The sequence below is a fragment of the Canis aureus genome, chromosome 23, assembly GCF_053574225.1.
Source record: "Canis aureus isolate CA01 chromosome 23, VMU_Caureus_v.1.0, whole genome shotgun sequence".
NCBI lineage: Eukaryota > Metazoa > Chordata > Mammalia > Carnivora > Canidae > Canis > Canis aureus.
Genome location: NC_135633.1, coordinates 16,780,566 through 16,798,708, shown reverse-complemented (window position 1 = coordinate 16,798,708; position 18,143 = coordinate 16,780,566). Strand labels below are relative to the sequence as shown.

Below are 18,143 nucleotides of genomic sequence, written 5' to 3'. Positions count from 1 at the left end.
TCACCTGGTACAGAAGGGGTAAGAAACATGCCCAAGATCACACAGCTGGTAATCAGCAGAGCTGGGTATTGAACCCCGTTCTGTGTCACCCCAGAAATGGAGCCCTTAACCACATGCCTCCCCCCAATTCAGTGCCTTTTCATCCCATTGCATTGCACTGACATTTGAGGGTCGGCTCTTGATGATCACTGAAGAGCATGACTGCAGAAACCTTGAATGAACACACAAAATGCTGATGATCATACAGAAAGGGAGGCTCATTGGACTGGGTGTTGTGGTTAAAACGGTCAGAAAATATTCAAGGGTGGGAATAAAAATAATCTTGTTGGCATAATTGTGGGTGAGCTTTAGTTTAATTCTCAAAAATATCCTTATCATTGCCACAGCTTCATAGTTTTGACAAAATACCACCACATCAAGAACAGAACCCCCTGGTTTGATGTGTCATACTGGGCATGGCCACATGGTGTCCCCCCAACTCAGTCTAAAACTTCCAGGCTACACCTCCCAGGGTCCTGGCCTGGCTGAGCGGTGTGGGATCTAAGAGGACCCTAAGCCATGGAACCAGCTTCTCCGTGCTGGGGCAGAAGAGCACTGGGACCAGAGGGACAGACAGGACTGACGGACATTTCCTAGGCCAGGGGACAGCGATCTGTTGGCTTGCAAGGGTCTCAACAGACGGTTTTAGATTTGCAGCGTAGGAGGGCCACGTCCTGGGGGTTGAATAACTTGAGGGAGGATAGAAGGAGGCTGAGCAACAGGAGGGTCCAGAGCGTTTGTAGGAGAGGGTGAAGGGCCCTCTAGGTGATTGGGAGGAGGGGTTGGCGATTTGTTGTGAAGCTGTGTTTACACACACGTCAATAAAGACAAAAATAGGTGCTCTTTCTCCCAACATTTTATTTACCGTTCCTGCCAGTCTTGCTCCTAACTCTGACTTTTAACCTACACTCTGGGCAATTGTTAAGTTTTGGTTTGACGGCAACAGTCAACTTTTTTTTTGCAGCATTTGGATTTCCTGCAGGGAAGTGGTTCTCAAACAGGTGTTTCACTATTACCTGGGGGGTGGGGGTAGGTGGGTGGGTGTTAAAACAGGTGGCTGGGCCCCACCCTAGTTTCTGATTCAGTAGGTCGAGGGTGGGGCCTGAGAATGTGCGTTTCTAAAAAGTTGTCAGATAATCCTGCTGCTGGTCCAAGACCACATTTTGAGAACTACTGCTGTAAAGGAATTATTTCCCTCACATGGTTGCCCCTTGTGCCCTCCATTTTCAAAGCTGAAGACTCCAAAATCTTTCCAGTGAGTACCCAGGTATAGGTAGGGATGTGCTGTGACCTGAGTTTAGTCAATGGAACAGATTTTTTTTTTTTTTTCTGAGAGTCTGGAGGACATGTTGCAAAGACTAAGTTAGATTGGTTGGAGGTTTTTAGGTGCAGTAGTAGCCTCCTGCTGACTGGGCCATAGCAATCAGTGTGTTGCCTGGATTTCCAGTGACTAGGCTACTTTGGGTTCTAGCAGGTTCAGACTGAACCAAGGGTTCCAACTTCCCTTGATTCTGATCCTTCTGTAACCTTACAGTAAATTCCCTTAAAAAAAAAAAAGATTTTATTTATTTATTCATGAGAGACACAGAGAGAGGCAAAGACATAGGCAGAGGGAGAAGCAGGCTCCTTGCAGGGAGCCTGGTGGGGGACTCATCCCAGGACCCCAGGATCACGCCCTGAGTTGAAGGCAGATGCTCAACCCCTGAGCCACCCAGGCATCCCAAAGTCCCTTCTCCTTAACCAGAATTCTTTCTGTTGTTTGCAGTCAAGACCTCTGACTCAACCTGTCCTGTATGCTACCTCCCCCTGTAGCAGCATGGAGGGAACCCAGTGAATTCAGCTCACACTCAAGTGAGCAGAACTAAGAACCAGAGTTCTGAGTTCTTGTCTTCTGGGCGATGGCTCTTTCCTCCACATACACAGCTTCCACCTCTGATCCACCACACAGCCCTGCTCAGAAAGACATTTGCAGTACGTATGTACTAGGTCTTTCTGAAATATGGTAGGACTTCCAAATCTATAAATACGGCCGAGCAGTAGGTACTCAATGAAAGACTGAAGCCCTAAAATGCCATCCTTGCATGAATCATGCTGCTCTTAAAAAAAAAAAAAAAAAAAGAAAAAAGAAAGAAAAGAAAAGGATTCAGTCTGTAAGCACTTGTAGGCAGTTTTAAAAATGATAGAACTCACACTTTAGATATTGTTTTTACTGGTTTAGGATATGAGACCTTGTTGCTGTGGACAGTGATTCGTCAGAAAGATGCTGGTGGCTGGGGAGCAGCAGATCACAAAGGAAAAATGCTCTTGGGGCACCTGGGTGGCTCAATGGTTGAGCATCTGCCTTCAGCTCAGGTTGTGATCCTGAGGTCCTGGGATCGAGTCCTGCATTACGCTCCCCACAGGGAGCCTGCCTCTCCCTCTGCCTGTGTCTCTGCCTCTCTCTCTTTCTCTCTCTCTGTGTCTCCCATGAATAAATACATAAAATCTTAAAACAAACAAACAAACAAACAAAGGAAAATGCTCTTTGATTCCAGGCATTCCCTCCACTCTTCCCTATCTGCCACTTTGCAATTCGTAGGACAGGTGGAGGGGCTGTCTAGGGGAAGGAGGTACTTCAGGAGCAAGGACTGGCAGAGATGTGACCCAGTGCACAGCCCCGGAGGGGTACACCCACAAAGCAGAGCTGTCTCTTGTCTCCTTGGACAGAGCTCTTGGCTTCTGGGTGCCCCAGAGGCCTGGAGTGGGAGGAGAATGAGCCCCGTTGCAGCCCCTCCATGCACTAGAGCTGTGTAACTTTGGGTTTTACCTCTTTGGTTCTTTCAGTAGTTTTCCAATTACTGCTTAACAAAACACTACAAACCCCACTGCTTAAGACAACACAAGCTTATTATCTTACCATCTGGGAGGTCAGAAGTCTGCAGCAAGTCTTATGAGGCTAAAATCAAAGGCTGTGTTCCTTCTACGTTCTAGGGGAGAATCCACTCCTTGCCTCCTTCAGGTTTTAGAGACTGAGCTCATTCCTTGGCTCCTGGGACATCCTCTGATTTCTGATTCATCATCACCACGCCTCCCTTTGTCTCTGACCCTTGTGCCTCTCTCTTATAAGGAATCTTGGGATTACATTGGGCCCACCTGCCTAATGGGGCTTCTGTCCTCATCTCGATCCTTCACTCAATTATGTCTGCAGAGTTCTCTATCATGGAAGTTAATATATTTATAGGTTTTGGGGCTTAGGACTTGGACATCTTTACAGAGTCTTCCAAAATACTCACTTACACTGTTCAGCTCCCAAAATGCCAGGCCATGTCTCTAAGCAGCATGTTTTGGGAGCTGTCTGGGCTCTGCAAAGGGGATACACATCTTTTGGCATCTCTTTCTGTTTTCAGTGGGAGGGGTGGGTGGTGAGGGGATATAAGCAGAGTCCTCCCTGAGACATGCTCCCTTCTCATCTCCCAGGGAGGAGGAGGGACAGTAGTCAGTTTTCTGGGGCCACAGCAAGATCAGTTTTTAATTAGTTGGAGACAAGTGAGTGAGGCCTGGAGAGGGCACCTTTTCCCGGAACTACTGTTACTGGGATGACAACCTCTTTTTGACCTGGAAAGAGAACTCTAGTTTTCTGATTTTCTTATTTTGAGACATGCGACAGTCTTGGGGGCTCAGAGTGCCATCTGCTGCATGGGATTTTAACTGTCAACTGTCAAACTAGAGGATGTTTAGCCTGCCTCTGGATTCTGTCCTGTAGACAGCCCTCACCGTATGCACAAGCCCTGCACATTTTTACATAGGAGAGAGGAAGGATACACATATTTAGTGCATATTGTGTATCAGGCACTACGGTAGCCACTTGAACTACTTATGTGCATCATCTCGCTGATTCCTCACAACCACCCTGGGAAGCAGGTATGATTATTTTCCCTTTTGAAGATGAAGGTATAACGACTTAGTTTAGTTACATAATTTGTCCAGCATTACAAAGATGATGAATTCAGGGTTAGGATTCAAGTCTAATCTTCTGATTCGAGATCTTAGTCTCTGCCTACACTGCTTTTCACTGACAGATGGGGTGTGGTGAAGATTGGTTGGAAGTGGGTGGAGCAGCAGTGCCCTCCTGGGGCCCTAGAAGAACAGGTTGAATGGGTGCAGTGTCTGGTTCTGCCCTCCAGCCCTGCCTGGACTCAACCTACCTGGCCCAGAGGTCTAATGGGTGGGTTTGGAATTGCTACTTGGGAGCCTGCTATTTCACACACTTGGGGGATCCCTGAGTCTCCAGAACTACCAAGTCAAAGGACCTCCTACTCTTTTTCTCTTTTTTTTTAAGATTTTATTTATTTATTCATGAGAGACACAATACACAGGCAGAGGAAGAAGCAGGCTCCACGCAGGGAGCCTGACGTGGGACTCGATCTCAGGTCTCCAGGATCATGCCCTGGGCTTAAGGCGGGTCTAAACCACTGAGCCACCCAGGCTGCCCGACCTCCTACTCTTGATACATGGCTTGCATTGAATTCTTCTTCTCCGCACTCCCTCCACTTTGCAGGGCCCACCAGTCTGCCACTCCAGCCCCAGTTTAATCAGCATTCATCCCATCAGATTCTTTGCTGGGTGTGGACTCCCGGGTTGGGCTGGGAGCCCTGCCCTTGCATGCCTGGGTCCTGATTCTCTGTGAGTCCTCTCAGTCCTCCTTCCTTAGAGTTTGGTCCTATGCTGTCCATCCCCAGCCCTCAGCAAGGCCTTCCTGCTCAGGCTCATTGCTGATTGATGGATTTGATGTGGCTGCCCCAAAGGACCCTGTGGCCTTTGCATGTGGTTCTTGGGTCCCCCTGCTGACCTTTGCAGGCCTCCCTGACTGCGTGTTGTTCCAGTCTCTGTCCTGTTGGGTCACAGAGATTCTTTTCCTTCTGTGGGGAAAGCTGTTTAGCTTTTATGCAGTTGCCAAACAAGCCAAGAGAACACTGGCTGCTGAGTGATTCTGCAGAGTGAATTAGCCCGACTCTTCTGTGATTCAGACATTTTGCCCTGCATTTTGCTCTGTGTGATTTATATGTGTGTGAAGAGGTGTCTGCTGGGCGTCAAGATATCCTGTATGAATACAAAGCACTGGCTCCTGGGAAGAGAAGAGCAGTAGCTTCTTTATTATATCAGTTTGGAATCTGCATACTCAAATATACACTGTCCCGGGGTGGAGGGGCCTTTAATAACTCTGACGAGCCTTCCTGCAGGTCTCAAGGGACACTCACTAAATGGCCATGTATTAACTGGGGTACTGATTCGGGGCAAAAGTGTCCACTTTAAAGTCGCTGTCAGATACGAGAGGTCTCTAGACTTTACCGATGAGGAAACCCAGGCCCTGAGAGGAGAGTGAGGCTAGGTTTATATTAATCACTGCAGCCTGACTGCAGCTTTGGTACAAATCCCGGGTTCAGGAAGCCATAAGCCCGGGTAGGCATTTAGTACACAGACAGACTGATTCAACAGAGAATCGCCAGCCCTGCAGCCATGTGTGAGCCAGTGTATTATATTCTTGAAGGACCAGCAGATAGGGCATTCCCTCATTTTGCCTTCCAAGTCCCTTTAGGGTGACTAGACTGGAAATACATGATTATCTTTTAAGGGAAAGAACCACAGTTGTTCGTCAGTTATTGCCACAAGCACTGAGGGAGGAATGAATGGAGGGGGCCTGCTGTGGGTTGAACTCTGTCCCCCCACCTGTCGAAATCCCTAGTTTCCCAGTACCTGGAAACAGGATCAACAGACATATAAGGAGAAGGCCATGGGATGATGGGCAGATTGGAGTGATGCCATTGCATTGAATACTGGTGAGGATTTCTGACCACCACCAGAAGCTAGGATGAGGCAAGGAGGGATTGATTCTAGCCAGAGTCTAAGGGAAAGTATATCCCTCTCAATGCCTTGATTTTGGACTGCTGGCCTCCAGATCTGTGAGAGAATACATTTCTGTTGTTTTAAGCCATACAGCTTGTGTTACTTTGTTACAGCAGCCCTAGAAGGCTGATATAGGGCCCAACATAGTGAGCCCCTACTCTGGGTGTGCTCAACGCTGAGGCTTGGGGCTCTTGTCATTTGGGATAACCCATTATGGCCTTGATGCGATTAGAGAGGGAGGCTGTGTAGGGGGCCAGGAGGAAGAGGATTGGTGATAATAGCCTGTGTGAGTGTTCCTCTCTTCCCCTTTCCTCTTGTCCTTTCCTTTACTCCATCTCCTTCCCAGTTTAAGCTCTAAACCCTTGAGCCTGAGCTCTTGGAATCTTATAAATCAAGGGACAAAACTCAAGGTGACTAATGTATTCATGTTTATGGACTCTCTGCCTCCTAAAGGAGAAGCTTATTGACCTAGCTGCATCTCCTCTGGGTGGGCTGTCTGGGTCTTGAGCGCTGTAGGTGAGGTGGCTGAGTGAGAGGGTGACTTCCAGTCTCTTTCCAACCTCAGGGGGTTGAGCTCTGGCTGTTGACATTAGCGCTTTCTGGAACCAGCACTTTGTTTGCCACACCCCTCTCCCAGGCCTTCTGGGAGAAACAGTAAACACTGTTTCTTCCCCTGCATCTGCAATCTCCCTCCCTCGTATAGACTTTGAGATCTGGGAGGGCATAACTAAACCCCAGCCCAGGTCTAAACCAGTCAGGTAGTGCCACCCCCTTTGCTGCAGTGATTGGCTCATGGAGATCAGATCTATCTAAGCCAATCAGCATGTGAGAGTTCCCTGACCACAGGGGACTTGTCGTATAATTGGAGGAGTTCAGCCTTCTTTCTCTGGCTAGTAATGAACAAGGAAGCACAAACTCCTCAGTTCTGTTGGCAGCCTTCTTGTGACCACGAGGAAAGCCAACTTTATTTTTTTTGTTTTGTTTTGTTTTTTTTTTTTGTGAAAGCCAACTTTAGAATGATATTTTGAATAATGGCATATAGAGTCAAAAAGATACTGGATCCTTGATGACTTACTGCAATGAGGCACTGGATCAATCAATATCCTGAAATTTGCCATATCTCTGAATTCCAATTAGTAAGTCAATACATCTCTTTCATTTTTCAAGATAATTTGAGGTTTTTTTTTCTGTTATTTATTGTGCTGATTTTAAAATATGACCACAACTATGTTCATACTCCCTCTTTCAGAAGGTGGAATCCTCTGCCCTTGAGTGTGGACTTGACATAGTGGTTTGTTTCTAGTGAGTAGAGAATGTGGCTGAAGTGACCATGACTGATTGCTGAGATCGGGATATAAAAGGCACCATAGCTTCCTTTTTGCTTTCTCTGTGGGACCATTCACTCTTGGGGGGTCAGCTGTCATGTTATGAGGATAATCAAGCAGCCCTGTGAAGAGGTTTATGTGGTGAGGACCTGAAGCCTTCTGCAACAACCGGTATTTTTTTTTTTTTTAAGATTTTATTTATTCATGACAGACACACAGAGAGAGGCAGAGACATAGACAGAGGGAGAAGCAGGCTTCATGCAGGGAACCTGACACAGGACTCGATCCCGGGTCTCCAGGACCATGCCCTGGGCTGAAGGTGGCACTAAACCACTGAGCCACCCAGGCTGCCCTGCAACAACCAGTATTAATCAAATGTCTGAGTGAGCCTTCTTAAAAGTGGGTTCTCCACACTCAAGCCTTCAGATGAATGCAGCCCCAGCCGATATCTTGACTTGCAACCTCATAGGAACATCTTCACCACAACCACTGAGCTAAGCCACTCCTGAATTCCTGAACTGCAGAAATTGTAAGATAATAAACATTCATTGTTTTAAGCCATTAAATTTTGAATACTTTGTTATATGGCAATTGGCACCTAGTATGCTTATACCTGGAGGCATGCAAATTGGTACAGCTTGCTGAGGCTTAATAGTGAATCTAATACAGTTCATTTCCCTGGGACCACTGTAATCACTTCATTCTGGAGCCCCAGAAATGCAGCAAGACCACAGAGAAGACATGGCTGTGCTGTGTCTTGGCCTTGGCCACCCTAACATAGATACCACAAGGCCTTACACAGCTCCACAGTCGTGGAGGCCCTGCCTGGCGTAGGAGAGGCAGAATTAATTCCCAGGCCCTGGAGAGTGGTATGGAAGTGGCTGGACAAGTCAAACCTGAATAGGGTGTTTTGTTGGGAATGACAGGTAACAAAAGAACATCTGAGCTTGTATCAGTGTGGGCAGATAACAACGGAAGACCAGATCACCACCCCACTCCAATGCCCTGCTTCTCTGTACTAATTTTGGGGAAAAGAAGAAGGACACCTCAGTGGAATGGAGCTTACAAAGAAATTGAGTTATGGAAAAGTGAAGTCCTATTTCTTGTGTACTTGAACCGTGGCCTTAGATTCACAACCACCACACTCTGGCAAAACATGCTTCCTCCCAGCAGGTTCCTTCTTTCTCTGTCCTACAACAGACACACAGTGAAATGACTAGGTATTTGGGCCACTTCCCCAAGCACCTTCCCTCTCTTGTGAGGTCCTGGAGACTCACATGAGTTCTTCTGTCCCCTACATTCTCCTGCTTTCCTCTTAGTTACACATCCCCACCTGGTTATCCCCAAGCTTTGACAGCTGTCGTTTTATTTTTTTGTATATTTTTTTATTGGAGTTCAATTTGCCAACATATAGTATAACACCCAGTGCTCATCCCATCAAGTGCCCCTGTCAGTGCCCGTCACCCAGTCATCCCGTCCCCCTGTCCCCTCCCCTTCCACTACCCCTTGTTCATTTCCCAGAGTTAGGAGTCTCTCATGTTGTCACCCTCACTCATTTTCTCTCCTTTCCCTTTATTCCCTTTCACTATTTTTTATATTCCCCAAATGAATGAGACCATATAATGTTTGTCCTTCTCCAATTGACTTACTTCACTCAGCATCATACCTTCCAGTTCCATCCATGTTGAAGCAAATGGTATTTGTCATTTCTAATGGCTGAGTAATATTCCATTGTATACATAGACCACATCTTCTTTATCCATTCCTCTTTCGATGGACACTGAGGCTCCTTCCACAGTTTGGCTATTGTGGACATTGCTGCTAGAAACATCGGGGTACAGGTGTCCCGGCATTTCACTGCATCCGTATCTTTGGGGTAGATCCCCAGCAGTGCAATTGCTGGGTTGTAGGGTAGCTCTATTTTTAACTCTTTGAGGGACCTCCACGACAACTAGCTAACGCTGGTTGACCCCTAAACATCTCTCCTCCACGCTGATCTCACCCTTCTGGCCATCACCAGTAATGAACTGGTCATTTTTGCATGGTTTCTGATATTGCTGCCATTCCTCTTAACCTTCTGCCATCTTGTTTCTCTGCTCAAATCATTGTTGAGCTGGGGTGGGAGTTTCCTTCCCAAACTATTTATTATTTTTCTATTATGCTCTAAAAAAAGAATGACCTTATTCTCATTTTATAAAATAACACAGCTAACATTTCAACTTTCATTTTACCTTTTCTTCATTGTTATGCTCAACGGCTACTTCTCTCATGAAGCCTTTGCTGATTCTCCCATCTCTTCCTCACTGTAGGGCTAATCTCTCTATCACTTATTCATATCTCTGTGGTTTGCATCCATTGCATTGTATTAAAATGATTTGTTTATGGTCTTCCTCTCTCAACTTCTGGAAGCAGGCACTGGAGTCTGATTTATTTCTATCCTCAGTTCCCAGTATCTACCTCCTAAAGTAGGTGCTCAGTAAATGTTTGATGAACTCAGGTCTAATAGCCCGCAGCTCTGTGATTCTGTTCAATATCTGTTGTAGATTAGCAGAGATTTCTCAACATTTAGAACCTAGGAGAAAAAAAGCCAGTATTTTTTTTTCTGGAGCTTTTGGCCTTGATCAAAGGATTTATGGAAATAAAGGGACTGGTTTAGGTGGACTGGGTTTGACTCTCTACTATATATGGATCAGGATTATTTTAGACATATATGGAGGAGGATAACAATTCATATTTTTCATTAGTAATTAAGATGGAGTTTGCACCCATCTTCCATTTCACACATTGGATCAAAATTGTTGGTTCTTTAGTATAACAAGGAAAATTAGACACTGGTCCAGCCTTCAAAGGGCCAAATAGGCATGCCCTTCTGTTTCCACTTTAGTTCTGATTACAGTCATTACCCACTGATGATTTCCTGCCTCTGCCAGGCCCAGACTCATGGGGCCTTTTGAGTGTGTTCCCTATTGCTCAGGTCTGAGCTGGGCTTCTGCACAATTGCCTGACTACATCCAAAATGGGTATGAAGCAGCTTGGGACATCCCACCTGGGTATGCACAGCAGCAGAGCTATAGGCTGCGACTGGAGTTGATAGCTTTGATTTAGGACTGGGGTATTTTACAGGGGCCCCCCTCCTGCTTTTTACAGGCTTTTGGCTCTGAGACATGATGGCCCGAGATGCTCATGGGTCTTCTTTTTTTCCTTCCTCCTCCAGCAATTACACTGGAGTGTTGATCATCTGTAGGAATATGATCATGGCTTGCTTCCCTCCCTGGCTCCTTCTCTTGTTCTCTGAGCCCATCCTTGGATGCCTAGGAAGTCCAGTGGTGATTGTGTTCTGGGGGTCAGACCAATGTGGCCCCACGTCAGTCTGGCTTCTTCTACCTGGGCTCCAGATCAGTGCATTGGCACCTACCCCTTGCCTCTCTGCAGTTCAGAAGTGCTCTACCTACCTCTACCTGTAGCTCTTGGTAGAACAGGCCCCACCCCACCCTCTCTCAACAGCCCTCTCACCTGCTTCACTAACAGGCACCAACTGCCGACTGCAACCACCAATCCCAGATCTCAGCTGAGGGACTGGATTCATCTTGTCCAAACACATGTTTATCTAAGGAGACAGATGCCATTGCAATTGTTGAAGAGGCATTTCACATATGCTTACAAAGCATCCTCTAATTCCATGTAGGGAACTGGCTCCATGAAACCTTTATTGGTCCATTGTGCCAGACCAGAACAAAAGGACTTAGAATTAACCATGTTTGGAACATCTAGTTCTTTAATTAGGGAATGCAGAGAAGCTGGTTGTGTGGGCAAACAGGGCGGCTCTAAAATGGGCAATGTCGTAGTTGAAACAAACCACTTGACAAGAAATGAGCATGGTCTGCGTGGAAGGAGGCCCTAATGAAATAGAGTAACCAATCAGCCATGTTCCCCTTGGCAGGCCATTTTGGGAATCTATTGCAAGCCGAGGATTAGGTTTAAGGATTACTGTGTGATACCTACTGTCACTTCGAGGTTTATATTTGCAAGAGCCACTGGCTATTTCCTCCAATAATTCATATTCCATATGGGCACTTGCCACAATGAGAATTTACCTGGATTTTGGTTACCAAATTAGATATTTTTCTCAGCCATTTTAACTGAGAGAGAACACCTGGGACATGATCTAGTGTCATGGTACCCAGATTTGGCTGCATGTCAGAATAACAAGGGGAATTAAAAAAAATTCCTACACCTATGTTGTATTCAGATTAAATTAGAATCTTTGAGAGTGGGACCAACCCAGGCATCAGTATTTTTAAAAGCTTCCTGGGTGATTGAAAGCCACTGGTCTAGTCACTTACACTTTCCCCATAAAAATCCTCTATTAAAATAATTGAATTGCTACTAAATATACACAAAGTGATCATTCAGAATTGACATTTAAATAAATATAACTTCCTCGGTACAATGTAAAATTCTCTTGAGCTAGATTTCAATTGCTATTGCTCTTTGAAATCCTGGTTTTCTTTATTCTGCTTTAATGAAAGACCCTGAACTTTCTTTAACTTTGACTCTCAGGGCTAAAAAGTCCTAGGCCATTTCTGAGAAACTGACAAAGGGCTGAAAGTAGAGGAAAATTCTGTCTTTGGAGCAGAGGTCAAATTTGCAAAGATCTCTGAGAATTTAAAGAAAATATTTTGAGTTAAAAGAGATGGAAAAGGTGAAAACAGATATGAAAACTGAAGGACTAAGAAGTGGATCAGGAACTGTTATGAAAAGTATATAAAAAAACGTTTTACAATTTTTTTTAAAATCCTGAAATTAGAGATTAACTACCTTTGGATCGCCTGATTCTTTGATGATTTCTTAGGATTGAAGCAAAACTAATCCGCTTACACCAATACCAAAGGGCCAGCATTGAAACCACACTGGTCTGGGCAGAAGGAACACCTGGGTGGCTCCGTGGTTGAGCATCTGCCTTCTGCTCAAGGCCTGATCCCAGGGTCCTGGGATTGAGTCCCACATCAGGCTTCCCGCAGGAAGCCTGCTTCTCCCTCTGCCTATGTCTCTGCCTCTCTCTCTGTGTCTCTCATGAATAAATAAATAAAATCTTAAGAAAGAAAGAAAGAAAGAAAGAAAGAAAGAAAGAAAGAAAGAAAGAAAGAAAGAAAGAAAAGAAAGAGAGAAAGGAAGGAAGGAAGGAAGAAAGGAAGGAAGAAAGGAAGGAAGGAAGGAAGGAAGAGAAACCACCCTGGTCTGGGCAGTAAAGACCTGCCTTGAACAACAAGACCCTGGGCACCCATGTGAGTGGGACACATCCTGAATTCCCACTGCCTGTTGTTTTTAAAAAGTTTAACTTTTATTTTTAAAAAGGCTCACAAATATATAGTTTAAAAAGGCAAAGAGTACTGTAAATTATAATAAAAAGTCAGGGTGCCTGGCTGGCTTAGATGGTTAAGCATCTGTCTTCGGCTCAGGTCATGATCTCAGGGTTCTGGATGAAATCCCAAGTTGGGCTCCCTGCTCATTGGGGCATCTGCTTCTCCCTCTGCCACTCCCCCTCATTTGTACCTTCCCTCTCAAATGAATAAGTAAAATCTTTATATAGTTTTATGACCCCCTCCATACCCCCATAACTTCTTTCTGCTCCCCAGAGACATGTTTAACTCTCACTATTTCCACTGGTATTTATCTCCATATTGCTAAAAAAAAAAAAAAAATGCTTATATCACTGTTCCTTAGACTTTCAACTTTAGACTTTCCCTATTCACTTCCTATTATGGAAGATAAGAGAAGTTTTACTTCTCTTACTCCTCTTCTCTATTCCTCAAACTTTTCTCCTTCAACATCCTCCCAGGATAGTTAGATCAACATTCAATATTTGCCTTCTCTACCACCATTTAATTATATCACAGCTGGCTAACAAGTAACCTATGAATACATTTTCTTCCTTTTATGGCATTCTCCTTTTCTTGGAGTTAATGATTATCTTATTTTCTTGGGTACTAGGATATTTTTGTGACCTCATCACCAGTTTTTCCCTTAATCCTTCCTCACAACTGAAAAACTCCTCTCGGTAAGGCCAAGCAAGCATACCAGGAATCTAGCAGTTTCATTTATTTCCCTGGATACATCTCTCCCACCACACTTAGTCCCCCTGCTCTGGTTTGCCCCAATTTCTGTAAGCCTCGGGACCAGCTGAACCTTCACGGAACACCCTTTTCCTCACTCCAGTGCTGGGTCTTTGCTTCTAGAGCTCAGTCTTCCCTTTTCTTGTTTTATTCTCTAGTTTGGATGGAGTATATCCTCCAGTTTCTTTTTCAGAAAGGATGCATGTAGCTAAATTTCTGGAGTCTTTGCATATCTGATAAGGGACCAAAGCAGGGAGGGAGAAGCTAGGTAGGGCCAGGGCACCAGGGGCCACCGCTCTGGTACTATCCCAAGGAAGCAGAGAGGCAGCAGGAGATGGGACTGAGAATCCCAGCCCCCTGCTCAGTGCCTCATCAGAATTCACTTATAAAACACAAGCTGGAAGGTCAAGTCATTAAGAATTTCAAGATGGTAACAGCAAAGCATTAAACCAGGCACATAGGGCCCTTTTGAGTGTAAAGTTCTGGGTGATTGCACCCAAAACACACCTAGGAAGCCAGCTCTGGTGGGAAAAGAATGACTTCTGTACTATATCCTGCTCTTTCGCCGACCCTATCCATCCAGAAGTAAATGAAGAGACTCTTCCTTCTACATGCCAAGATAAACTCCAGATGGATTAAAGATGTATTTATTTTTTATTTTTATTTTTTAAGGATTTTATTTATTTATTCATGAGAGAGGCAGAGACATAGGCAGAGGGAGAAGCAGGCTCCCTGCAGGGATCCTGATGTGGGACTTGATCCCAGAATCCTGGGATAACAACCTGAGCCTAAGGCAGATGCTCAACTACTGAGCTACCTAGGTGCCCTGGATTAAAGATTTAAATGTAAGACATAGATAAAATAATACAACATCAAAATCTAGGAGAACATACACATAGCCTGGTGGAGTGGGAGATATTTGAACTGAGACTTGTGGATGCTATCATGAAAAAGATAGCCATATCTACTCACCTAAATCATAGAAAATTGAATGAAAAAGTGTTCATAAATGAAGTCAAAATGCAAGTGATAAACTAGGAAAAAGTTGCAGCATATAAAGAGATAAAATGCTAACATTTGAAATATTTGAATACCTTTCAAACTGGTAAAGAAAGACATCCCAGGTGGAAAATAGGCAAAGGATATGAATAGATGATTCATCCAAGAGGAAGTCCAAACACCATATGAAAGACATTAGGGCGGGCAGCCTGGATGGCTCAGTGGTTTAGCGCCACCTTCAGCCCAGGGCCTGATCCTGGGGACCCCGGATCGAGTCCCACATCGGGCTCCTTGCTTGGAGCCTGCTTCTGTCTCTACCTCTCTCTCTCTCGCTCTCTCTCTCATTCTCTCTCTCTCTCTCCCTCTCTCTCTGTGTGTCTCATGAATAAATAAAAAAAATCTTAAAAAAACAGAAAGACATTAGGGCAATGCAAATCAAAGGGACCTCTTACACGTCATGTCAGGAAAAATTAAATAGAGGTAATACTTAGTGGAGGTTTTTGCTTGAGGAAGGGCACTTATCATACTGGTAGAGATGTGAATAGTTATTTACAGAAGGAAAAAATGCTCACAACAAAACAATTTCATTTTTGATAATTTATCCTGTAGAAATTAAAGGACCAGAAAAAAATAAAGTTATGTCTATGAATGTGTTTATTGCAGCATTTTTATTGTGTCAGCAAACAAAAACAACAGAATGAAGCTACAAATAAGGGTAACAAATGGTCACTTAAATATCCATTAGTATAGGGACCGCTGAACAGATTGTGCTATATGGTTAATTTGAATCATTATGTAGCCTAGAAAAAGTGAGCTGTATCTTTTTTTTTCCCCTAAGATTTTATTTATTTATTTATGAGAGACACATGGAGAGAGGCAGAGACATAGGCAGAGGGAGAAGCAGGCTCCCCGTGGTGAGCCTGATGCGGGATTTGATCCCAGGTCCCAGGGATCATGATCTGAGCCAAAGGCAGATGCTCAGGCATCCAAAAGTGAGCTGTATCTATACCAAACCACAGAAAACTTAGAGGTACTGCCAGTTACGTGAGCTAACTAAAAACATGATGTAAAGAAGTGCACTTAGTAGAGTCACATTTTCTTTGTGTGTGCAAAATAAATGGCCAAATTCCCAAATTGTGTGTGAGTGTGTCTGTGTGTCATTTCGTCGCATGAATATGTGTGTTTCATTTGATTGCACAAATGTGTGATAGCAGAATAAATGTTAAGGGCAACCAGTGGTTCTTTAACCTTGGTTTTGCTGGGAGTTGTAGGAGGAGGAGGCTAAGTGGAAAGGTGCGATGGAGTCTGTTTTGTGGGAAGAGCTGGGTCTGCACTCGGCATGTAAAGTGGAGGACTATCCAATGGAGAGAAGAGTTTGGTCTCTAAAACCTTTAATGGAAGTTTCGCTGTGAGATGGCCTTTGGCTGTTGCCTTGACTCCTGAGGTTTGCGTTTCAGGATCAATAAAAATTTTACTATAATCTAATTTTAAGAATGTAGGAGTCCTACAGGCAAATAAGCTGACAAACTAAAGGTAACTTCGAGGAATCTGACTACTGTTAGATTTCTTCTCTGAAACAATACATTCCAGAATTTAGCAGTAGAATATCTACAGAAATAGAAAACGTTTACCCAATATTATAGACCATATGTTTGGGTGTTCACCCCACCCCAGTCATGTATTGAAACCTAATCCCAACGTGATGATATTTGGAGAGGGGGCCTTTGGAAGGTGATTAGTTCATGAGAGTGGAGCCCTCCTGATTGGGATCAGTGGCCTTAAAGAGAGATCCCAGAGAGTTCCTCCCCCTTCCACCATGAGAGGTTATATGGACCAAGAAATGGGCCCTCATTAGATACGGAATCTGCGAGCACCTGGCTCTTAGACTTCCCAGTGTCTAAAACTGTTGAGAAATAATTTTTTTAAAGATTTATTTATTGATGAGAGAGAGAGAGAGAGAGAGAGAGAGAGAGAGATAACATGAGCAGGAGGGGCAGAGGGAGAGAGCAAGAGAACCTCAACCAGATTTTGCACCGAGCCCAGAGCTGGCACAGGGCTCGATCTCATGATTCTGAGATCACAACCTGAGCCGAAGCCAAGAGTCTAATGCTTTACTGACTGCACCACCCAGGTGCCCTGAGAAATAAATTTTTATAAGCTATCCAATCTATGGTATTTTGTATTTGGGGCCCAAATGAATTAAGACACCCAGCCACATTGTCATCAGCTTACGACAACATTCTCTGATCTCCAAAAGCCAAGATAAGTCACCATCCAAGTACCTTTCCTATAAGAATGACTCAAAAAAATGTCTCCGAATTACATGAAAATGAATCACAATAAAAAGTAAGACGGGGAATTTGGGATTTGAAAGAAGCAAACACCAAAACCAGTTAAAGATGTAAAAAGTTAATAAAAACTTCTAACCACTAACGAGAGAAGGTTTGATACAGATAAGTGTAAATAATTACTACCACAGCAACAAAACGGAATGCAAAAACATAGAACTTTATTTATTTGCCTATTTATTTGTAATAGCATTTTCAGGTTGTAAAAGAACACAAGCTCATTGTAATTAATTTTAAAATGCAAAAAAAAAAAAAAAACCGTAAAGAAGAAAATGAAACCCATAATCCCATCATCCAGAGGCAACAATGTTAATGTTTTTATGTTTTTTTTCTTTCTTTCTGGATCTCTCTCTGTATTTTAAAGGATGGGTTTTATTACATATACAGTTTAATATTCTATTTGTTTTACTTTATACTACATTATGACTATTTGCTCAGCTCATTAAATATTCTTTGGAAAGTTGACTTCTAGGGGCTTTATGATATTTCATTGTAAGGAGTCTCACAGTTATGTAACAATTTCTCATTTGGTGACAAGTGGTTTCTAGTTTTTAGGTATATTTAAGAAAGAAATTCTGCTACAGACTGCCTTCATAATTATTTTTAACTGCACAGCTGATAATTTTCTTTACATAGATTCTGAGAAGTGGAATTATTGGGTCAAAAGATAGAAACTCTTTTTAAAAAATATTTTATTTTAATTAATCTGTATACCCAATGTGGGGCTTGAACTCACAATCCTGAGATCAAGCATAGCACGTTCCACTGACTGAGCCAGGCAGGCATCCCAAGAGATATAAATTTTAAAAGCCTCTTGATGCCTGTTGCCAAATAATTTTCCAGAAAGTTAATTCCAATTTATTCTCCCACCAGCAGAGCATGAGAATGCTCATTTCACTGTACCCTTCAACAATCGGAGTAAGAAATGAAAGTTTTACCAATTTCAGTAAAAGGTACTATTTCTTTAAAATTTTGTTTTTAAAGTTACATATAATTTGTTCTTTTAAAATCAATATTGTAGAAAATTTGGGAAATACTGAAAAGCATGGGGAAGAAAATCATAATCATAATGCAGAACGTTTTCACACATTTTTCATTGAGTCTCCAAACAATTTCATGAAGTACAGCTGTTAGTGTTGCTCCCCCTTTATAGTTATTCCTGCTCTAGACCAGAGAGGTTAAGTGAGTTATCTACATCGCACAGCTAGTGAGAGGTGGTGCTGGTTATAAATTAGGTCTTTTGACAGTTAATCTCAAGTTTTCCCTGCTGGGCTAATTGTTCCTGGAGGGGCTGGCGTTGAGAGGAGACATGCACCCACTGTACTCCTGGTCACTCAGAGCAGGGCATTCATTGTTGGGTCCTGGGAGACTTAGTGTGGAGTCTGGGAACAACAGAAAGAGAACCCGAGACCAGGAGTCAGGAGCCCTGGTTCCTA

General features: G+C 43.7%; 1 protein-coding gene across 15 annotated transcripts in view; it reads left to right on the top strand.

The window, feature by feature from the left end:
- LOC144294659 (uncharacterized) overlaps positions 1-18,143 on the top strand; it is a 209,573-nt gene that overhangs the window by 28,947 nt on the left and 162,483 nt on the right. For 4 of the 15 annotated variants that reach the window (XM_077866473.1, XM_077866470.1, XM_077866469.1 and 1 more), the window contains exon 1: positions 3,584-3,939. The exons of 6 other annotated variants lie outside the window; for them this stretch is intronic. In XM_077866473.1, coding sequence (XP_077722599.1) covers positions 3,895-3,939 — 45 coding nt within the window. In that variant the 5' untranslated portion in view covers positions 3,584-3,894. Of the gene's footprint in view, positions 1-3,583; positions 3,940-18,143 lie in introns of those variants that run through there. 5 more of the 15 variants (XR_013362032.1, XR_013362033.1, XR_013362031.1 and 2 more) reach the window with 3 other exon arrangements.